Source organism: Sander vitreus, chromosome 22 (genome assembly GCF_031162955.1).
Source record: "Sander vitreus isolate 19-12246 chromosome 22, sanVit1, whole genome shotgun sequence".
NCBI lineage: Eukaryota > Metazoa > Chordata > Actinopteri > Perciformes > Percidae > Sander > Sander vitreus.
Genome location: NC_135876.1, coordinates 3,784,174 through 3,808,570, shown reverse-complemented (window position 1 = coordinate 3,808,570; position 24,397 = coordinate 3,784,174). Strand labels below are relative to the sequence as shown.

The 24,397-nt window shown below is 41.2% G+C and overlaps 1 protein-coding gene across 1 annotated transcript in view; it reads left to right on the top strand.

The window, feature by feature from the left end:
• The window catches only part of cubn (cubilin (intrinsic factor-cobalamin receptor)), a 99,939-nt gene that overhangs the window by 23,773 nt on the left and 51,769 nt on the right, over window positions 1-24,397 (top strand). The window contains exons 14-26 of the mRNA XM_078281249.1: window positions 1,282-1,438; window positions 2,092-2,267; window positions 4,619-4,784; window positions 6,189-6,414; window positions 7,023-7,153; window positions 8,758-8,947; window positions 11,836-11,996; window positions 13,222-13,403; window positions 14,587-14,743; window positions 15,040-15,230; window positions 20,472-20,631; window positions 21,489-21,670; window positions 23,813-23,981. Coding sequence (XP_078137375.1) covers window positions 1,282-1,438; window positions 2,092-2,267; window positions 4,619-4,784; window positions 6,189-6,414; window positions 7,023-7,153; window positions 8,758-8,947; window positions 11,836-11,996; window positions 13,222-13,403; window positions 14,587-14,743; window positions 15,040-15,230; window positions 20,472-20,631; window positions 21,489-21,670; window positions 23,813-23,981 — 2,248 coding nt within the window. The remainder of the gene's footprint in view (window positions 1-1,281; window positions 1,439-2,091; window positions 2,268-4,618; window positions 4,785-6,188; window positions 6,415-7,022; window positions 7,154-8,757; window positions 8,948-11,835; window positions 11,997-13,221; window positions 13,404-14,586; window positions 14,744-15,039; window positions 15,231-20,471; window positions 20,632-21,488; window positions 21,671-23,812; window positions 23,982-24,397) is intronic.

Genomic DNA, 24,397 nt, shown 5'->3' with positions numbered 1-24,397 from the left:
TTGATTTTGTTGCCGTTTGTGGAGCTTGGGCTGTCTACAGAGACCGTGTTTTTTTTACAGTGTGTTCAGGGGACAGGCAGCTCGCGGATAGTGAGGAGATGTTTGCTGTATGTGACAAAAAATGTTGTAGCCTAAAAAATGCATGGCATCGCTTCAAGCACCTTTTAAATAAATAAATAAATACTGCAACCCCATATCTTACAAAAACATGTAGACACAACTGGCTTTTTCAAATACGTTTTTTAAATATGTTTGCTGGCAATGCTTTCTTCCAGTCCAACTGGTTTGAATTGATTCATTTGTCCATCGCCCATCGTCCATCTTTGACTCTATTGTTTAACTTTTATGTGTTGCCCAAAAATGATACATTTCTTCAGTTCTAATTCTCACTGGTTACTTTTTATTTAGTTTTAGTTAGAGATGCACCGATTACAATTTTTAGGCCGATTCCGATTTCCGATTTTTCATTGAGTTTGACCAGCCGATACCGATTTTAGCCGATTCCAATTTCATTTTTTTCTAACCACTTTACAGCACACACAAATATTTATTCTTCTTTTTATCTTTTTTTTTAATAGAAAATTTACCATTTTTCATAGAACATTTTTTGAATAGATAATCGATCACTATAAAATAGAACTATATAAATTACTACTGGTGGGGGAAATTCACTCACATCTATGGAAGAACCATTTCTTTCATTTCACATCCAATATCCAACTAAAAACGTGATATATTTAGCAAACTAAACTTATGTATGTATGAAAACAGGGAAAACAGGTAAAGGTAGAAGGTAAAAAGGTAAAATAATGTATAAATAACAAATAAAATAAATATAGCCTTGCAGTATAAAGATATTTCTCAAAACACACACAGGCCTGTTTGAACGTCAACAGTAACGTTACCTGAAAACAGCATGTAGTTCCTTTTTTAGCAAGTTTGCTTTATTTGTCATTGTGCATAAATATGAACAATACCAATGTTGCTGTCAACAGGCTTATCTGCTGCTAACATTAGCTACCGGCGGTAGGTTTTTAATGTTGGTGTTGAGCGCTATGCATCCCCACCGGCAGGTGGCTGGTCAGTCTGACACCGATGATGACGCCGATGATGACCGAAAATCGGCCAATTCCGGTCACCAGCCGGTCAATCGGTGCATCTCTAGTTTTAGTCTTGTTTTCATTGTGAAAAATAGTTATTCAACAAATATTGTTTGTCATAGTTTTTGTTGACACCATTAAAACTGCCTCTTACCTCTTCTTCTCCCCCCTTTCTTTCCAGGTTCGTGATGGCAGAATGGAGACTGATCCTCTGATAGGGAGGTACTGTGGGAGCTCCCTGCCGGCTCCCATTCTCTCCTCCTCCAACTTCCTATGGATTCGTTTCAGGTCTGACGGTTCGATCAGCCGGGCTGGTTTCAGGGCTGTCTACACCGTTGGTTAGACTCCACACATTTACACACGTGTGATATGACTTCATGTTTATGTGTTGCTTGTTCTGTGATGCATGTTTTGAGTCTGTTTGGGCTGTGGGATAAAGATGCCAATGGAGGATGGACGTGGACTTAATACCTTCATACCCCGGGTATGGCGGTTAGGGTTATGGTTATGGTTATGGTTAGCGTAGATCTAACCCTAGATCCACACTCTAGTTCTAATCTAGTGTAGATCTAACTCTAGATCTTCACTCTCCTGACAAAAAAAAGGCCATCAGCGAAGTGAAGCAGAGCAATCGGTGGGCTGGGTTATATTCACATTGTAATCCTCATTCCCAAAAGGGATGAGAGACTCAGATAATATGGGAGTGGGTAACTGATCAGCTGATCAGCTTAACAGAGTTGGGTCTCTTCCCTGGTGAATAGAACCTCCTAAAGGCAGTTGGGGACTGCTAGGTCTTTGGCAGTATGGCTGTGACAAGGCGGTCTTAATCTCTTGTTTCCCCCTGGGAAACAGCTCAGTGTTACTGAAAAAGCACCACTAAACCATGATAAAGGAATTATTACAGATCCAGGCAAAGATTTGAATGGACAAGAAGTCAAAGCTATGTTCATTCCATTCGCCACTGACCATCCATTAACCCTTCTCTCCCCAGGTTGTGGAGGTACTTTGTCTGGGACTGGGCAGTTCTGCTCTCCCTACCACCCCAATGCCTATCCCCACAACAAGGTCTGTGAGTGGGTCATTAACCAGCCAGAGGGCTATGTGGTTACCCTCAACTTCCTGTCATTTGATGTGGAGGGAGGCTCCTGCAGTTTTGACTCAGTTGAGGTAAACGAAAAACAGCCACACCATTCTTCTTCTTCTTCTTCTTCTTCTTCTTCTCCTTCTCCTTCTTATAACTATTATTATTATTATTTATTTATTTTTGGTGTGGATGGTGTCTCCGTGCACAGACATCCCCACCGACATTTCCTTGTCCTCACCACAAGTGGTGGAAAGTAAATAAGTACATTTACTCAAGTTCTGTACTTGCGAGAACATGTTTGTGCTACTTTATACTTCTACTTCACTACAATTTAGATGGAAATATTTGCCATGGTCACAGGTTGTCATTTTACATTTAATATGTAGAGGGCGGGCCGTAGCTAATATATGAGCCTGCCAGTGGGCAGAAGCCAGATGTTGCTCATAATTCTCTGTGGATTTGTCACTATGACCGACCTCTTTCACATACATTTGAAACATTTTGAAGCATTTAGCAGCTTTAAGGATGGAGATGGAGGGATGGATGGATAGATGGATGGATGGAGAAGCATGGAGATGGATGGATGGAGATGGATGGATGGATGGATGAGTGGGTGGATGGATGGATGGATGGATGGAGATATGGAGGGTTGCACGATATTGACAAAATGTGATATTGATGTTGAATATTGCAATTATTTTCATTATTTATTATTATTTTGATATTTTTAAACTAGGGCTGTCAAAATAACGCGTTCATTTCGATTAATTAATCTGAGAAAAACGCGTTAAAAAAAATAACGCAGATTAATCCATTCCATATTGAACTTTGACCCAGAGCCGTTCTAGCCACCATTGGACTGTAAAATGAAGGAGGGAGACGAGAATGTGCTGCCTGGATCATTAATTGGAACATTTACTTGTAAAAATCTTCTTCCTGCCAACCCTGGCTACCGAAATCTGGTGCTACTGATATGTCTGCCCTTCTCTCTGATGCTCTGAAACAGACGATACAGGCAACAGAAACACCGCTGCACGTGACGCTAGTTAACACTATACTCGACAGCAGCTAACGTTAGCCTACCGCTAGCTAGTAGTTGGATTAAACACGGTGACAATGCTGACAGCTAACGCTAAACGGTGTAACGTTTGACTGTGTTTTACTGTAGAGGATTCAACACCGGTATGTAACAATCTGCAGCTGCTGTCGGAGAAACAACACAGACGGTGCGTTCAATGACACTGGTAAACTACAGCGTCGTGGTGCATTTGAAGTTATTGTAAATGTCCTTTACCATCTGGTGGTTGTTTTTGTCGTTCAATTTACTAGTGAAATAAGTTATTGTTATACATTATTATTAAATCATTTAATTTTGACCATATGACCTTAGCAATAAACAAGCCGTTCTTTAATGTCACCAACTGTTGTTTAGTACCCTTTTTTTTCTTTTCTTTTTTTACAAGTATCGGTTCAGTTAATTATGTATGCGATTAATTTCGATGAATTAATCACAGAGTACATTTTTTAATCGATTGACAGCCCTATTTTAAACATATGTACAATTACAAAAGTTATGAGAAAACGCATCAAAATAGATTCACAACAATATAGTGCACACTGAGACTTATGTACGGCTCCGTAGTGCGGCTGGACCACAGGTCTGTCGTGGATGAAAAATAATCAAAATATAGTCAATATTCAATATTATTTATAAAGTTGCGGGACAGCTACCGCTGAGAAAAAGATGCAGCATGGGATTACTTTTGGCCACTAAAGTTTCCTCTTCAATCTCTGTTATTTGGTCTTCTCCCTGAGCAACACATATTTTCTTACTTTTGTGTTCTTTCTTTTGCTCCACTGACTCCCTTTGCTCTCTCTTTAGTCCTTTCTTTTCTTTTCTTTCCCTTCTCTGATTCGTTCTGTTTTTGTTGTCTCTATTTCTTCACTTACACTATCACTCTGTCGAAATATGCATACACGTGGTATGCTACATAAGGTTTGTCACGTAGTGGACCCGTGCACTGACGTGCACTAACATGTGCAAGTGGCACGGTAACTGGCCAATGAAACAGGATCATTACAGCGTTTCAAGCGGGTTCTATATCAAACACAACTAAGCCACACAGCCAATGGACGGGACGCAGGGCTCCACAAAATAAACAAAATATTGGCTACTTATTGCGACACTTTCGATATAATATTGCGCATCATGATATTGCGATAACGATATTGAGTCGCTATATCATGCACCCCTAATGTATGGGTAGATGGAAATACAGTATATGAATAGATGGATGGATGGAGGTTGATGAATATGGATGGATGGATGGAGAGAACTGGGTGGACAGAGAGAGATAGATGGATGGATGGATAATGGATAGATAATGGATGGAGATGATCAGTTATGAAGGTGCATGTTTCCTCCTTCCTCCAGGTGAGGGATGGCTCCACGTCCAGTTCTCCTCTGCTGGGGACATTTTGTGGTGTTGAGACCCCCCCCCGGCTCCAGTCCACTCAGAGATCTATGTACATCCGCTTCAAGACAGACTCCTCTGTGAGCAACAATGGCTTTGAAGCAGCCTATGGCTCTGCCTTGGAGGGTGAGAGAAGTACCAATATTAAGCAAAGATTTAAGCCTCTGATTGCCTTCCTACTTTAGGTTAGAAACACATCTCCTGTATCTCACCACCGATAATGTTTATTAGCAAAAATAGTAACACACACAGCTTTTATCCTTCGTCTTTTACATTTTTTAATGTGGTTCGATTGGGTTTTTGTTAGATTTTTCGGTCTTGTTTAGTTCCATTCTGATCATTTTAATTTGAAATACGCTTTAGTATATTTACAGGTGTGCCTGGTTGATATGTTCTCTTCTTTTTTTGTGCATTATGACTTTCAGTCATGATCAAATTTAACATCCTACTGTGGCAAGTATAACATCAATCAGCAAGAAGCACAAGCGTCCTACAGCGTTCAAAAAAATCTAAATTAACAGGACTCATCTCAAACAGTCATCTTTGAGTCTGACCGAAGATAACCACTGAAAGACAAATCCCTATAGTCAGCTCCATTCACCATAGAAAGAGCATGAGATGTGGCTGAAAGCTTGTAAACTTCAGCTGGAGGGCTCCCCTCTTTGCAACTTTGACTTTGTCGAGATCAGGTAAGGATGAAAAAGGATGTGCCACTGTTTCCATGGCTCATTGTCCCAAAAAATGTCCCATTGGACCGAAAGCTTGTTTGTCCGACATCCTGTCATACTAAAAACAAACGTGCATCCCCCTACTGAGTGGACATATGATCTGAGAGTTTTTTTATATGCATAACATAGAGTTAAGTAAACACATGAACGGCTTTAAATGTAGCTCGGTCTACCTTGTAACTCTAGTTTACACTAATGCAGGCTGTCTTTCAAAGCATACTCGGATATTTAAGATTTAAGAGTCTTTCTCCTCAGCAGATGTTAGTTTCATTTCAATCAGACAATGAAAAAAATAGGCAAGCAAAAATATATATTCGTTAACACTTTAAAAGCCACACTGCACAAACACACTATGTTACAGTTCCAGTTGCAGTGACAGCTTTTACCTTGCATTTAACTTTTTAAAACATTCAGTACCTTTGAGAAACTTCTAGTTTAAATATAAAAAATTATATTATATATTATTATATTAAAAATGTTTCACTCCATTTCCCTGTACATGCCATGATGTAGTGATTCTGTCACTAAAATTATCGTCAAACAATATGTTGAAAATGGCAACAAAGGTGTTGGCAGGCAGCAAGTGGGCAGTTTTGCTTTATAGATTAGAGAGAGAGATTGAATTATGCATAGTTGTAAATGTGCTGAAACATGCAAACTGGGCCATGTTCTACTTGCCATTAATGCTAAGAATCTACAAAAAATACTAATATTTATCTACATGCCAGTGGCACTGTCTGGCAATTTTCAAAAGTCTACCGATCTCTAAAGTTGACCAGTTGTCCTGTTTGTCCTGTACCAGGCTGTGGGGATACCCTGACCAGTCCTTCGGGCACCATCACAAGCCCCGGGCACCCCAACAACTACCCCCACGGTGCCAACTGTACCTGGTACATCAGTGTCACCCCAGGCAACCTGGTTCGCCTGTCGTTTGACTCCTTCAACCTAGAGTACCACGCCAACTGTAACTTTGATTACCTGGAGGTGTACGACAATGGCACTGTGCAGACGGGAAACAAGATTGGCAGGTACATGACACACACACACACACACACACACACACACACACACACACACACACACACACACAGGATGAAGCTCCAAATTCACTCAGAATCCAACATTGTGGCACCTTGTGGATCCTTTACTTATGTAAAAGTAATAATACCACACTGTAAAAATACTCTGTTGCAAGTAGAAGTCCTGTATTGAAAATGTTACTTAAGTAAAATTATGTAAGTATCATCAGGAAAAAGTAAAAGTACTCAATGCACAGAAATACTCACATCTTAGAATCTGGAAACGATCAAAACAGTTGTGTCAATCAACTAAGTGTTTAATTGTCTAACATTTCAGTTGTACTTGTAGGCCTGTATATTGTTAATTAATTTATAATTTAATTTATAATAAAACATCAAATTCTGCCTGTGTGTGTGTGTGTGTGTGTGTGTGTGTGTGTGTGTTTATTTGTGCTTTAGAACATAACTGCCATCAAACAGTCAGAACATAATGTTTCACTGCACGCACGCACGCACACACACACACACACACACACACACACAGAGAGACACACACACACACACATACTGTATGTATATTTTTATATGGTGAGTTACAAGATTTGTGTTCTTTGCAGGTATTGTGGGCGTTCATTGCCTCCATCCATCACCAGCACTGACAGCCTGCTCACCCTGCTGTTTGTGTCGGACTCAAGTTTAGTCACCGAAGGATTTTCTGCCAGATATGTCTCAATCAATGCCACCACAGGTACACAGAAGATTGTCTTTTTTTCATTTTTTTGTGCATCCATTTGAATTGGGTATTTAAATTGAAGATATTTAGGCGGATGTAACAGTAGAACTTGAGAGGTGTGTATCACTTCTTCGTCACTGAGAATGTTCAGACTGACATTAGTACTACACTCAAAATATGCAGCCTTCTTATGCATTACATAGTGAGACCACTGTGTTAGCATACGGGGGCACCTGGCACTGAGGCCAAAATAATGCAGGGTCATCCAGGAAAAAAAAAAACCCTAATAATTCCATGAATCTTACAAGATGCCTAGTAGTATGAAGTATGAATATATTATATACTTATATGATAAGTATGAAGTTTGACATGATGTGTAATGCAATGTGATAGATAGGGTTGTATTAGTATGAGCATACACAGTCGGCCTCATGCAAGAACCTTTTTCATATTCTTATCCATAATCTCTGACTTTTTTCTTTTTTTTTAGCACTTTATTTTTGCGAATTTTCCATTTATCAAACAATACAGTAAGGTTAGGGTTAGATGCCTTGAAGGCAGCGGTCGCAGCGCTGCCTGGAAAGAGCAGTTGGGGGCAAAAAACACCATCGAGCTGACATATCACCCCAAGTCATAAAAAAGAATAAAGAAGATGAGTAATACCAGGTAGAGAACAAAAACTAAAAAAACCTAAACGACAGCAACATCTCAAACAGACAGATCACAAAAAAATAAATGAAAAAGGACCAAATAAAGCGAAACAAAAACACAACAACCACGTGCATCCGAGTCTGTTTAAGCAAGTCGGACAGATCACCAATAAATGCATGATTTTATAGTTCCAGGCCGGGTAAATTATTTACATAGTTTATTAATGGGTCCCAGGTTTTATAAAATCACTTAGTACAGCCGTTGAGGGTGCATCTGATTTTTTTCTAGGTTGACGTTCATCAATCTCGGACTTTTTGTGCAGTTCAATACAAGTCATACAGTATATTTTTTTAATTTGGATAAAATGAAAACGCAGTACTCCGAATACAAGGTTGTGCTTAAACCTCCTGTTGTCCTCGGGTCAAATTTGACCCATTTTCAAAAAGTTTCTCTCTCAGAAATTTTGGGTTTCTTTCAACCAAATTTTCAAAAGAAATAACCTGGATGGTTCCCTACAATTTTCTTCACAAGTAAAATAAATGATCAGTCCCCTCCTTTCATTGAATTTGGGTGTTTTATTCAATTTTATAGCATTTGAAAAAAAAAAAGATAAAAGAACGTGGGGAAAAACACAAAAATGTCAAAAGGCACAGAAGAAATCGACAAAAACATTTGTAAAAAAGTGACAAAAAAACTTGGATAAAAGTGACAAATGTTGGGAAAAGTGACAAAAAACATTGAACAAAAGACAAAAACATTTGTGGAAAGGCAACAAAAGTGTCGAAAAAGACGACCAAAACGTTGAAGAAAAGTTACAATTTTGACCCAGAAGAACAAAAAAAAGTTGCATGGTCGACAGGAACACAAGGACTAAACCTTTCTCTCTCTCTCTCTCTCGCGCTCTCTCTCTCTCTCTCTCTCTCTCTCTCTCTCTCTCTCTCTCTCTCTCTCTCCCTCCCTCCCATCAGAATGTGGTGAGACTTTCACCTCTTCTACAGGGTCCTTCAGTTCACCCAACTTTCCTGCCAACTACCCTAACAACAGAGACTGCATCTTCAAGATCATTGTGGAAGTCAACATGCAGATCATGCTGAACTTTAGCGACTTTCACCTGGAAGGCTCCCCTCCTTCGTGCAACTTTGACTTTGTCGAGATCAGGTAAGGATGACATAAAGTTGTAGAATTTGACTATCTTTGGTATGCTATGCCACTCTTCCCATGACTCATAATTCCGAAGCTCCGATTGTCCAAAAAAATGTCCCATTGGAGCGTAAAATTTGTCCGTACAGCCTGTTGTCCCGAAAACAAACGTGCATTCCCTGGCTAATTATTATGCAGAATGACATCATCAGACCTTCCAAATAAGGTTTAGGCACGCCCAAATTCTGCCTTTGATTGGCTGACACTGATATTCTTACACTAACCTTAACCAATCTCACTCCTCATGCCTAATCTTTCGAGGCAGCGTATAATAATTAGCCATGTGCTTTTGTTAGGGAGTGTGTAGCGAAAACGGCCCTTTGGGGCAATGCATATTTGTTTTCTGGATAACAGGCTGTCAGACAAATGGGCTTTCATCCATTAGTCTGAAATGACAGCCTGCTAAGCAGAGAATCTAGATGCTAAAAGTATAATGCCTGCGTGCTGTCGCTTAAAAATTAAACCCAAACTTGGCAGGCTAGATGCGTCTTGCAGGATGATTACACAGCAAGAAATGTGTGGCATTAGAGTGGCTTTAGATTAGCATATCCCATACTGTAACACAGTGCACATACAGTATATGCTGTGTGAGTATGTGCACGTACTCAGACACATTAGAGCAGGGATCTTCAACTAGGGCATCCTCAGAGTCAATGCAGTGGGGCCTCCAAATTATTGTTAAGTCTTAACATGAATCCAACATATTATTAGCAGATATAAATCCCCACTGATGATAGGCTTACTGGCCTATAGGTAAGGTAGTCACTAAGGTAGCCATCCACAGATACAGTCAATCCTAAGGATTCACTGTGCTGATGTATGTTTAACATTAAAACATGATTTATAAAATCATGCCAAAAATTATTAGGTTATTTTAATAGCTTAGTATTCTATGCAAAAAAAGGTATGTTTAAAGGCTTTAGGTCGCCCTATACGTTATTGTAGGCCCAGTTTATTATGCAACTTCATTTTATACAATATGAGTAGTAGGGGGTCCCCGCTCCGACTCTCTCTTTCAGTTGCCTTACTTCCCATTCATACAGTGGGGCAAAAAAGTATTTAGTCAGCCACCAATTGTGCAAGTTCTCTCCCACTTCAAAAGATGAGAGACGCCTGTAATTTGCATCATAGGTACACTTCAACTATGAGAGACAAAATGAGAAAAAAACATCCAGAAAATCACATTGTATGATTTTTAATGAATTTATTTGCAAATTATGGTGGAAAATAAGTATTTGGTCAATAACAAAAGTTCATCTCAATACTTGTTATATACCCTTTGTTGGCAATGACAGAGATCAAGGTTTTCACACACTGTTGCTGGTATTTTGGCCCATTCCTCCATGCAGATCTCCTCTAGAGCAGTGATGTTTTGGGGCTGTCGCTGGGCAACACAGACTTTCAACTCCCTCCAAAGATCTTCTATGGGGTTGAGATCTGGAGACTGGCTAGGCCACTCCAGGACCTTAAAATGCTTCTTACGAAGCCACTCCTTCGTTGCCCGGGCGGTGTGTTTGGGATCATTGTCATGCTGAAAGACCCAGCCACGTTTCATCTTCAATGCCCTTGCTGATGGAAGGAAGTTTTCACTCAAAATCTCACGATACATGGCTCCATTCATTCTTTCCTTTACACGGCTCAGTCGTCCTGGTCCCTTTGCAGAAAAACAGCCCAAAAGCATGCTGTTTCCACCCCCATGCTTCACAGTAGGTATGGTGTTCTTTGGATGCAACTCAGCATTGTTATATATATATGACATTCTCCCAATCCTCTTCTGGATCATCCAAATGCTCTCTAGCAAACTCCAGACGGGCCTGGACATGTACTGGCTTAAGCAGGGGGACACGTCTGGCACTGCAGGATTTGAGTCCCTGGCGGCGTAGTGTGTTACTGATGGTAGCCTTTGTTACTTTGGTCCCAGCTCACTGCAGGTCATTCACTAGGTCCTCCTGTGTGGTTCTGGGATTTTTGCTCACCGTTCTTGTGATCATTTTGACTGCACGGGGTGAGATCTTGCGAGATTATTAGTGGTCTTGTATGTCTTCCATTTTTTTATTGATATATTAATTAATTAATATTGCAGATTCAGTCTTCCCAGCCTGGTGTAGGTCTACAATTTTGTTTCTGGTGTCCTTTGACAGCTCTTTAGTCATGGCCATAGTGGAGTATGGAGTGTGACTGTTTGAGGTTGTGGACAGATGTCTTTTATACTGATAACAAGTTCAAACAGGTGCCATTAATACAGGTAACGAGTGGAGGACAGAGGAGCCTCTTAAAGAAGAAGTTACAGGTCTGTGAGAGCCAGAAATCTTGCCTGTTTGTAGGTGACCAAATACTTATTTTCCAGAGGAATTTGCAAATAAATTCATTAAAAATCCTACAATGTGATTTTCTGGATTTATTTTCCTCATTTTGTCTCTCATAGTTGAAGTGTACCTATGATGAAAATTACAGGCCTCTCTTATCTTTTTAAGTGGGAGAACTTGCACAATTGGTGGCTGACTAAATACTTTTTTGCCCCACTGTATGTGACTAAAGTTCCTCCACAGACATTTTAGTTAGATTGTACGGGTGTATTAGGGAAGGACTGATTTCAAAGAGTCTCAATCAAGGAGGTAGAGCAAATCAATTTTTCATTTGGATTTCCCCACACTTCTAAAACGTGATAATCCTGATCATGTTTCCTGCTCCAAAAAGACAATGTTAATGTCTGAAGTGACAGCAGAGTTAGTGTTGCAGGGAACCAAGCAGACTGGGAGAAAATAATGACTTCAATCAAGCGGTTGTTGTGTCTTTCTTTATTCAATATGGCCACTTCCATTCTGAACTTCCACCATCTTTTGCAGGGAAGGGGGCTACGAGACATCTCCCTTGATTGGTAGGTTCTGTGCCTCCCAAGGGCCTCCAGTTCTGGTCTCCCATAGCAATCGTCTTTGGGTTAGATTCCACTCGGATTACAGCGCCACGTATCGTGGATTCACTGCCCACTGGGATGGCACACAGACTGGTGAGTGAGCACTGTTTTTTTTAATGGTCACGATAGCGTCTCTTTCCGAATTATAAGCATGGACATTTCTTATGTTAACTTCTTGGCTTGCTGAACAAGCTAGGGGAACAAATGTTCACCAAGGGAAAGTACACCGTTTATGTCAGTTTGCGTTATATTAGAGATGTTCTGATACCGATACCAGTATCGGAAAAGCCTCCAATACTGCCTAGAATGCTAGTATCGGTTTCGGCGAGAACTGGAGTTTATGCACGGATTCGATACCACACAATTTAGCCCTGAAGAAAATCTACTTCAAAGTAGTTTATTTACGTTCTTTTTCCGTTATGACTCGCTGTCAAACTGGATAATAAAAGAAAGTTCTACAGTGTTCATTGTTTGTGTTTGTTCATGTTTCACAAAGAGTTTAACAACAAGGACAGCAATCATATCACATCCATACAGGGATATTAGTATACAACTGTTAAAACATAATAGAATATATGTATTTTTTTAACACACTCGTATCAGATCGGTTATCGGTATTGGCCGATATGCAAGTTAGGGGTGGTGATGGCACAGTGGATATGACACATACTTTAGGTGTGGGGGTTCTGGGTTCGATTCCCACTGCGATACATCAACCAATGTGTCCCTAAACAAGACCCATAGTTGCTCCAAAGGCCTGCAACCTCTGATATATACTGTATAGCAACTGTAAGTTGCTTCGGATAAAAAGTGTCGGCTAAATGACGTGACGTTTAACAGCAAGTTCAGGTATTGGAATCTGTCTTGATGTTATCCCAAATGTATAGTCTTGGTAGTGTAGTTAAATCATGTGAACATTGTCAACAACATTCATTAGCATGTACGGCAGAACAGAACATCTGCAAACTTTCCCTTAAGTTACCAGCTAATGCTAGCAGTAGCTAGCTAGCTTGGTTACATCTTTCAAAATGAATCTAGTTGTAGTCTTGCAATGTGACCCTGCAAGATCCCCAGTCTTTACATGTTATAACAGTCTTTAACGTTAGATGTGAGATGATTGTCTTTAGATGTGAGATGGTGTCATACTTTAGTCCATTAAAAGTCTGTTCAAAGTCTCCTAGTGGATGGTAGGCAGTTTATGCTTAGAGGCATGGTTCACCACTTCTAACAAACCACTGTTTGTCCAAGCTATATTAAACACGCATTCTACACATGTAGACCCTGTACCTGCTCATTTGATTTCATTCCTATTCCCCAGGCTGTGGCGGGATGTTGACAACTGCGTCCGGAGGATTTTCCTCCCCTAACTACCCCTTGCCCTACCACCCTAACGCTGAGTGCTACTGGAGCATCAGGACCAGCCAGGGCAGCCAGCTCCTCCTCTCCTTCTCTGATTTCCACCTGGAGTCCAGCTCCTCCTGCTCTTTTGATTACCTGGCTGTGAGTACTGTACCTCACAGTGTGTGGTGTGCACTATGCATGATTTTATTGTTGTGATAAACAATTTTTTTAAACTTTTTTTTTTAACAACACAAAACATACAAACATGAACAACGCCCCCCGTGCCAAATTATCTCTTTACACATTGCTCTAGAAAAAATTTGGGGGTCACTATAGAAAGCTGAGTTTTTCTGAACATATTGACACGAAACCCATGGGGATCAGTTATATGCAACCCTATATAACACCCTATGTATATATATATATATATACACGATATGTGAAAATGCCCTTAGATCTCAGTGCATTCACGGTGCATTCAAGTGCACCTTGTAAACTCTGAGAAACTCAAACTGTCGTTGCAAAGTACCCTTCTGCCATCTAATGGCTTTTATTGTGGCATTGCCGTCACTGTTGCTAAAAAAAGTTTGAATCCAAAATCATATGGAATTGTAGATTTGGAGAATCGTGACACCCCTAATAAATACAATTCCTGGCACAAATGTAAGTACTAAAAGGCTTGATTCAGGGTGGCAAGAAGTTAAAACACCTTTAGATTTCAGCTCAACGCTTTTTAAGGGTGTTCTAACAAGAACGGCACTAAATAAAAAACAGCAGTGAGTCCACTGTAATCAAGAAAATACCAGTGTAGCTTTAACTTGAAGAGGTACCCTGTGCAGTAAAACCAGGTGTGCTTGTTGAATGTGCACACATCTGTATGTGGGTGACCCAGTAAGTACACAGTCCTTTTGGTTTCATGCGATTCCACCAACAGTTGGTGACGCTAACATGCAGAGAAATACAGGTTACAGGTTGATTGTCTGTCTGATTTTAGTATACTTTTAAATATGACCTTATATATGTACTGAGCCACCAGAATCTCCAAAGTCTTTTGCATTTTGTTTGTTTCTTCCTTTCATTTTTGTTATTTATTTACTAATGCAATCGAACAATCATTAAAGTAATTTTTCTTGTTTCCCTTCTTGCAACACTGTGTGTGTGTGTGTGTGTGTGTGTGTGTGTGTGTGTGTGTGTGTGTGCGTGTGTGTGTGTGTGCGTGCATGTGTGTATGTGTGTGACTGTTTGTGTGTGTGTGCGTGCACGTGCGTGCGTGCGTGTGTGTGTGTGTGTGTGTGCGTGTATGTGTGTGCGCGCGTGTGTGTGTGTGTGTGTGTTGGTTCAGGTGTATGATGGTAACAGCAGCAGTTCTCCAGAGCTGGCCAAGTTGTGTGGCACTCAGCTGCCCAGCACCATCAACTCTACCAGCAGTCAGCTCTACGTCAAGCTACGCACTGACAGCATCATCAGCGCAGGAGGCTTCCTGGCATCGTACACCTCCAGTACGAAAACACACACACACACACACACACACACACACACACACACACACACACACACACACACAGTGAACTGGGGTTTAATTTACTCAAACATAATATACATTTTTGTTTATCAAATTGTCAGACATAACAGGTAAATAAATGCAAAGATTTCTGTAAAATTAAGTAACACAGACTCTTGCTTTACTGTACGCAGACCGGTAATGCTAACTTCCATTTAACTTAACTCCCCCCCCCCCAAAAAAAAAGCACATTCTGAGCCAGGAAAAACCCTATATGGTTGTGTTTGTTTTCAGATTGCCGCGGCGTGCTCATTTCAGGCCGACACAGAGGAGTGGTGGAGTCACTGAACTTTCCCAACGAGTACCCAGCCAACTCAGAGTGCAGCTGGACCATCCAGGCCAGCAGTGGAAACACCGTCAACTACACCTTCACCTCCTTCCAGCTGGAGGCCACCTCCAGTTCCTGTGCCTATGACTACATCAAGGTACTCAGATGCACACTATTCAGGCTGTTCTCATCATCCGAGGGGCGGGATAAACGGTTGTCTTTCAAATTTCCTCTGCACTCATAGCCAACCAGAGCAACGCTAGTTGATAGATTAAACTTTTGCCGTATCCGGTCGGCAAAACTCCGAACACATCTTCCTTTTTTAAGAATTACTTCAGTGCCGTTCTTTGTTCTTTTCTCAAAGAAAAGCTTAACTCCAAGTCTTCCAGAGTCGCGGCCAAAGCCAATTCGAAAGACCGCTGTTCGCCAGCAGCAGCAGCCATCTTCTTTGGTTTCAAGTAGCAGGGAATTCACGCGGAACCGTCAGAACTCTGCCGTCATTATGTTAAGCCCGCCCACCGACTCTATACACGATGTGATTGGCCTGACTAGAGTTTGGTTTTTCCAGCTCGCAAGCCAACGGAGAGTTGCTAGACGACCCTGGCTACAAACGACCCTGGCCATCTAATTAATCCCATTGTAAAACAATATTTTGTGAAAGCAACAATTATCATCCCCACAATATCGTCGCAATATCGATATTGATGTAATTGGTCAAGAATATCGTGATATCTGATTTTGTCCATATCGCCCAGCCCTACAGCTGATTTCTTCCAAATGTCTGATCTATAGAGAAACACTTAAGATTAGTTACCATTAGGTCCCGACTGATCCTGGCACTGTGTTGGGAGATTTCAATAATGTATGAAGTTGACCAGACTCGCCCTACGTCATATTGTTCTGATGGTTCTTGATTAGGGCTGAACGATTAATTGCGAGAACTGGATACAGTGTTTGGCGGGAAGCCCCGTACATTCCAATGAGAGTGCTCAAAAGCGCATAAAGCAAACATGGAGCTCGGCTCTTCCACATTGTTGGCCCATAATGCTGGTTGGCTCACGATGGGCATGCGCACTAGCAACAATTTGTTTGTGTTGTCGTAGCAACCAGTAGCAACATGCACTTTCATGAGCTCCTCATTCGTGTCTCGTACAAGTGGCGAACTCATGAACTCGCCGTTTTCATTGTCTAAAATATTCACAAACGTTAAACATTGTGTTTTCGTTGTTCGCGATCGTTTACATGCTTAGCTAAATAAACAATAGATGTATTTAGCTAGACAACCAAGGAGATTTAATAATTATGTTGTGCTACTAGCTAGCTAGCTAGCTAATAACTAGCGCTAGCAGTTAGCCTGCAGTTTCGTGAACAGAGCTCATCCATGGCTTCATCCCTCATCCACGTTACAAGCTTTACAGCATACAGCCCTTGGATGTATCATAAGAGAGAACTAAGGCGATGTAATCACTATGTCTGTAGTAACGTTATGTAGCTAGGCGTATAACTAGCTATGTATAGATCTTAATACAGCCATGCTAGCTACCCATGATGTTAGCAACTAGCTAGCTAGCCGATAGCCCACCAGTTTGGGAAACGCTAATGACGTTACATCCACGTAGCTAACAGGCTTTACAGCATACATACATCCCTCGGATGTATCATAACTTCATAAGATAATACCATGGACGTATTAATAGAACACATGGTGAATTACAACCATTAGCTATATCCATTATTACAGCTAGCTACATGAGCTCGGGAGAACAGTCATGTGAGCGGGCGGGCGCAGTCCCGTGGCTCTGCTCGCGTCCACTATGCGCGTTCATCATGCCAAATTTAATAATTCTGGATTCGCTTCTAGTGAATGTTAAAAATGTTAAAAACATGACGTTTTAAACAAGGACCCTTTCAGTGTTCGGGCTGGTAAGTTGATATACCCAGAAACAAATTATCCGCTGAAATATAGACGTTTCTTTCGCCATGCAAAGTCTATGTGAAAAGTCTTTCTGGGCCATGGGGTGCAGTACCACCGTTATCCGCTAAGCCCATGGTGGCTTTTAGACTTGACGCTCTTCCTGGGGGCTTGGTCTGCACCCGCAGAGAAAGCATCAACTTAGCACGCTAACGCTACGTCGTACCTTGAGCTGATTTCTGTCATTCAAACAACTCTGAGTTGTAGTTTAAAACTTTTACAGCCATTTTAATAAAATGAAGGGTTTTATTCGGGCTCAAGTCCATACATGCAGTTAATGGATATAGGCACGCAGAACTGAAGGCTCGGTTAGCAACGATTAGCTCTGATTAGCGGTTAGCTCCAGTTAGCTAGCTCCGTTATAAAGATATGGAGTGAAGGAGACTGCCACTGAGAGGGGTAACAACCAGACTCTGATAAATGACGTTCGGGGCGCTTTCACAGCAGCGTGGCTGCGTTGTTTCAACGGTTTTATTAGTACAGTTAATCCCACGGCAAGACCAGCAGCAGCATGCTACTGCTAACGTAACAATAGCCTCTCTGAGTGTGAGTGCAATGTTGACGCTGTCATGCACACGGCACGCAACTTCATGAGGGGAGGGAGGGGCTGGAGGCAGCTCCTCTGTGTGCGCTGTAAAAAAAATAACACCGTCGGTATATACAGTGGTGTGAAAAAGTGTTTGCCCCCTTCCTCATTTCCTGTTCCTTTGCATGTTTGTCACACTTAAGTGTTTCGGAACATCAAACCAATTTAAACAATAGTCAAGGACAACACAAGTAAACACAAAATGCAATTTGTAAATGAAGGTGTTAATTATTAAAGGTGAAAAAAAATCCAAACCATCATGGCCCTGTGTGAAAAAGTGATTGCCCCCTAAACCTAATAACTGGTTGGGCCACCCTTAGCAGCAACAACTGCAACCAAGCGTTTGCGATAACGTGCAATGAGGCTTTTACAGCGTCCTGGAGGAATTTTGGCCCACTCATCTTTGCAGAATTGTCCTAATTCAGTTACATTAGAGGGTTTTCGAGCATGAACGGCCTTTTTAAGGTCATACCACAACATCTCAATAGGATTCAGGTCAGGACTTTGGCTAGGCCACTCCAAAGTCTTCATTTAGTTTTTCTTCAGCCATTCGGTGGTGGACTTGCTGGTGTGTTTAGGATCATTGTCCTGCTGCAGAACCCAAGTTCGTTTCAGCTTGAGTACACAAACAGATGGTCGGACATTCTCCTTCAGGATCTCTTGGTAGACAGCAGAATTCATAGTTCCTTTTATCATGGCAAGTCTTCCAGGTCCTGAAGCAGCAAAACAGCCCCAGACCATCACACTACCACCACCATATTTTACAGTTGGTATAATGTTCTTTTTATGAAATGCAGTGTTCCTTCTACGCCAGATATACTTGGACACACACCTTCCAAAGAGTTCCACTTTTGTCTCATCGGTCCACAGAATGTTGTCCCAAAAGTCTTGGGGATCATCAAGATGTGTTCTGGAGAAATTGAGACAAGCTTTGATGTTCTTTTTGCTCAGCAGTGGTTTTCTCCTTGGAACTCTGCCATGCAGGCCATTTTTTGCCCAGTCTTTTCCTGATGGTGGAGGCATGAACGCTGACCTTAACTGAGGCAAGTGAGGCCTGCAGTTCTTTGGGACGTTGTTGTGGGGTCTTTTGTGACCTCTTGGATGAGTCGTCGCTGCGCTCTTGGGGGTAATTTTGGGCGGCCAGCCACTCCTGGGAAGGTTCACCACTGTTCCATGTCTTCGCCATTTGTGGATAATGGCTCTCACTGTGGTTCGCTGGATTCCCAAAGCTTTGGAAATGGCTTTATAACCCTTTCCAGACTGATAGATCTCAATTACTTTCTTTCTCAATTGTTCCTGAATTTCTTTGGGTCTCAGCATGATTTGTAGCTTTTAAGGATCTTCTGGTGGACCTTACTGTGTCAAGCAGCTCCTATTTAAGTGATGCCTTGATTGTGAACAGGTGTGGCAATAATCAGGCCTGGGTGTGGCTAGAGAAATTGAACTCAGGTGTGGACAACCACAGTTATAGTATGTTTTAACAAGGGGGGCAATCACTTTTTCACACAGGGCCATGATGGTTTGGATTTTTTTTCTCCTTTAATAATAAACACCTTCATTTACAAATTGCATTTTGTGTTTACTTGTGTTGTCCTTGACTTTTGTTTAAATTGGTTTGATGTTCCGAAACACTTAAGTGTGACAAACATGCAAAGGAACAGGAAATGAGGAAGGGGGCAAACACTTTTTCACACCACTGTATATATACTATATTTTTACTTATTTAACTGTCTAGTAAAGTTCAAAGACAGTGTTTAAAAAGTGAAATCCACATGTTTACATATGTTTATTACAGTAAATGATAATTAAATGTAAATACTACTAAGGGTGGTAAAGCCACATATTTGTTTTTATATTTCTGCACTTTAGTTTGTGTGATTTGTTTCTGACTTTCAAATGAATGCTTACACCAGGCTTGGTCAGTGCTCAATATACTACTGTGACTGAAGTAGTTAAATAAAAGATGTCATTCATATAAATTCATGCATCACCTAATTTCATCATCACATCCAGGCCTGGCCTCCAGGAAAGAACAGTTTGTTTAATCTATCTAATCTTGTATTGTTCATACTATACAATGATTTATTGCTTGTCTTTGTTGAATAATACAGAAGACAAAGAGCTTCAAAAATAATCGCATATTGAATCGCAATCACAATATTTTTGAAAAAAATCGCAATTAGATTATTTTTAAAAATCGTTCAGCCCTATTCTTGATTGTTGTCACTGTCATTTTTGTTCAAAGTGGTGAGACATACTGAAAGGAACACCTGCACAATTAAATCTTTCCGTAGTGCACTTAAAAATCTTCCATTTTTAAAACCCTAGCTCAGATGTCCCACGTTCAATGTTGTCATAGTATTATACTGTTAGGTGTTCCTGTTATTTCTTGTCAACCCATAATATACGGATACATTTTTTGTGACTATGTATTATGGCTGCACAATATATTGTTTTTTTACCGTCATCGTGATATCAACAGGCGCACACATTGCGAAAGGCTGCAACATATTGCGATATACACACAAGAAAATATCAGCAGAAAACTGCACTTTAGAAGGTTTTTCTTTTTTTAGGTGTCGATGTTCAGTTTGTTCAATAAAAGAAAGTCGGAAATGATTTCCTTTCAGTTGATTGAATCCAACAAGCAGTTTGTTGTATTTTAGCAGAACACTGAAAGCAGCAGAACTGAGAACACTTTAATATGTGTTTATTTATCGCAAGTAATATCATTATCACGATGTTCAACAACGTTATCGCATATATTTCTCATATCGTGCAGCCCTACTATGTATAACACTCTGCATTCATGCCACTTCCTCCCAATGTTATTGTCCTAGCTCTTTAATGGGCCAAACGCGCAAGCCCCTCTGATTGGTACCTACTGTGGAGCCACGGCCCCCCCGGCCAACACCACCACAAGCTCAGCTCTCACAGTTGTGTTCCGATCAGACGGCTCTGTGTCCATGCCGGGCTTCCAGATGATGTGGTACCAGAATGGTAAGAAGGACATGATTATTGGATTTTTGCTTTGACATGCATAGCAGTTATTCTTGAGTTGCTGCATTCGGAGCTAACGCCACCCAGGGGCGATTCTAGGATCAGAGCTTTAAGGGTGTCTGGAACCCTTTTAACGTAATGTTTTTTTTTTTAAAACGTTATTCTACTGTGCTGACTGTGCGTTTTAACATCATTTTGGAGCATCATGATAGGGGAAACACTGAATTATGTAACTAGAAAGACACCAACAAATCTGAGAGAACTTCCTTTAATGCTGAGCCACAGGACCATTACTACAAAGGTGAGCTGGTATTACATATGAAATCAGATATGTATCTATAGAAAAGCAGACATTTCCAAAATGCAGTATCAATAACTTTTGAAAATTAGAGATTAATGTGATTTTGACTAATGGCTGACAAGCACTATTTTCTGAAAATGGCCCCGAATGTTTTTCTGAATGATCTAAGCGTCTAGATTCTAGGTTTAGTCCTAGAGCAGAACTCCTTAGCTCACAATAGATTCACACAGGCTATTTATTAATTTTTTTAGCAGTTATTTTTTAGGGGTGCCGGGATCAAGTTAGGGTTAAAACAACTAAATCTAAATCAACAGGGCTAAAATCGCCCCTGGTGCCAAGATGATTGTGATTGGTTTAAAGAAATGCAAAGAAACCCAGAGCGTTTTTTTTTCCAATCCCAGAATGCATCTGTGGTGTAGCCAGACCATACTCCACAGCGCTGTGGAGACAGGTCTGGCAATGCAAGATTAGGTTTTAGGTGACGTTTTTACACACTTGGTTAGAACAATTTGAAGCTGACTCTTTATACCCCCTGACATGCTGTGTGTCCCTGCAGGTTGTGGTGGGGACCTCTCTGGTTCCAGTGGCTCCTTCAACAGCCCCGGCTACCCCAACAGGTATCCAGAAAACAGGGAGTGCATCTGGTATATCAGCACGTCAGCTGGCAGCAGCATTACCCTCACTATCCATGAGTTCGATGTGGAGTTCCACCAAAACTGCAACTACGATGTGCTGGAAGTAAGATATGGACCTGTCTGTGTTAGGGATGTCACGAGAACCGCCACTTCAAGTCCGTACCACAATTCTGAAAACATGACGCTACCGGAGGATGCAATTCTTCCACAGAGGCAGTACACGTCACTGTCTGCCACTTAAAGCAACACCAAAGATTCTTTTGTACCTTGTTTCCAAAATGGTTTCAGTGGGTCATCAACTCGTAACAGGGTGAACGCCACTTCTGCATTCGCTTTGCAGCCCTCTATCGGCTATAACCGCACTATGCAAGTTTTCCAGATCGGGTAGCAGATCTGTATTTTGAATGAGACATAATGAGACATTACGACAGCGGTAATGGACAATTCCAAAAGAAGACCAAAGAGGAAAAGTGCTTTGGTGTTGCTTTAATGCTTGAGAAGAAGAAGAAATGGCGATTGGCACAGAAAACAGAATAGCGCCTCATGTCCGTGCACGTTGCTCACTGAAGGCTTGACCCATCAGCAGTCAGCCTCTGGCTTTGCTGTAACAGTACATCTACACTAGTCTATATCGGCGACGTTCCACTCCCAGGATTTTTCGGGTCCTGCTCGAAATTTCGCCGGATGTCCCTCATTTCGGCTGGATGTCCGTCACCTTCCTCTTTCTTTGTGTTGGTGTTCTAAACTCCGGTGGATTTCTGAGGACTATGGTTAACTGCTCCTCAGATCTCTGCAGGGTAAATCCAGACAGCTAGCTAGACTATCTGTCCAATCGGTATGTTACAAGATTTTTTTTTGGCATTTTAGGCCTTTATTGGACAGGACAGCTTATACACGAAAAGGGGGGGCGAGAGGCAGAATGACATGCAGCAAAGGGCCGCAAGTTGGAACCGAACCTGTGCGGCCACCGCGTAGAGGCCTGAGTCTCTGCATATGTGCGCACGCTCTACCAACTGAGCTACCCAGGCACATGTTCCACCAAAACAGGTTTAGTGATGGTGATTTCGGGGCTGTTTCATGTTAAACAAAAAGGATCTTACTCTTTAAAGGTGCAGTAGGTAAGCCTTATAAAACTAACTTTCTGTCATATTTGCTGACTGACCCTATGTTCCAGTAGAACTAAATGAAACAGGTAATTTAAAACAGGTAATTTAAAAAAATCCACCAGCAACACCTACAGCCTGTAGTGCGATTTGCAAAAATCCACCACTCCCTGTTCAGATGCACCAATCAGGGCCAGGGGGGGTGTCTAACTACTTGTTAATCACTGCTCATGCACACGCATTCATTCTCCCTTGTGGGGGGAGGGGCTTAGGAGACCGTTTTGGGCTTTAGCAGAAAGGGGGGCGGGACTGAGAAGTTGTTGGTGTTCAAATCTTTGGCTAAGTCCTGGATCTTCGCAATCCTACCTACAGTACCTTTAACAAAATATCTATCTCTGAAGGGATCCTTTCCATAATGTTGTCAGACACTTTATATTTAAAGTATATTTATATTTATATAATACAGAATATTAATCTAAGCCTGTCAGTGGCAAAAACAGAACTTTTAGTGGACCGAGATTGACGGTGCAATTCCCCGAGTGGTTACTGTTCAGTCTGTATCGAGGCTGCCGGCTGCAGCCATCGTGCTCAATACTAATTTCAAAAAATGTTGTACCCATCGGTGACTTAGACACAAAAACATGGGAAACTACGGTCCAGGTTGAAAAATACCAAAGTTACCCTTTATTGAATGACCTTTTAGTGTAAAATGGATTATTTTTGAAACAGTGAACAACATAGTCCGATACAGTCCCATATTAAGGCATGTTCTACGACTTCAAATTTTAAATCTAATTTAAAGACCCTTTTTTTCTCTTTCGCTTTGATCGAAGTCTGAGGCTGCTTGGCTTCTGGCAAGTCATCTCCTGAGCTGTCTTTTGTTTCCCTATACTGTTATTTAAGCCGTTCCAGATTTACTTTTTCTGACGTTGGTTTCATCATGAAAGTTGTTTTGTATTACATTTTGTGTTGTTGTGTTTGTTATGTACTTTTTTTTATTCATGTAGCCTGCTGCTGTTTATCTGTGAATCGAGGCAGACTTCACCCCATCTTCCCTGGTTGTAGAGCACTTTGGGTCAGCTTATGCTGTTTTAAATGTGCTATATAAATAAAGATGACCTGACCGTTTGACTTCTCCTCAGGTGTACGGAGGCCCGGACCTGTTGGCCCCCCGGCTGGCCCAGCTGTGCAGCACCACATCCAGCCCCATGCAAGTCTCCAGCACCGGCAACCTGCTCACAGTGCGCTTCAAGTCTGACGCCTACATCAGCGGCCGAGGTTTCAACGCCAGCTGGGCTGAAGTTCAGGGAGGTGGGTGGACTTCATTGAGTGTATGCCCATATGCCAGTATCCAAGATTCAAGATTTGTATTTGCCATTTGTGCATACACCAAACACTCCAGGCACATAGGGATTCTTGTGCAGACTCAGAGTCAAGTAAAAAGAGTTAAGGGCAAAGAAAAGCACACCAACTAAAATAAAACAAGATTATACAGTAAAATAAAATAAGACAAAAAAACAGACTGCTAGATAGATAGATAGATAGATAGATCGATAGATGACTTTATTAATCACCAGCGGGGAAATTAAGGTGTTACAACATAAAACACTACTATTAATACAGTACAATACAATAAACTACGATACAGCAATATAAATGCACTTAAAAAGGAGGGATACAAATACAATGGGAATGCATTGCACAATAAAGAGCTTTACAATGTGATA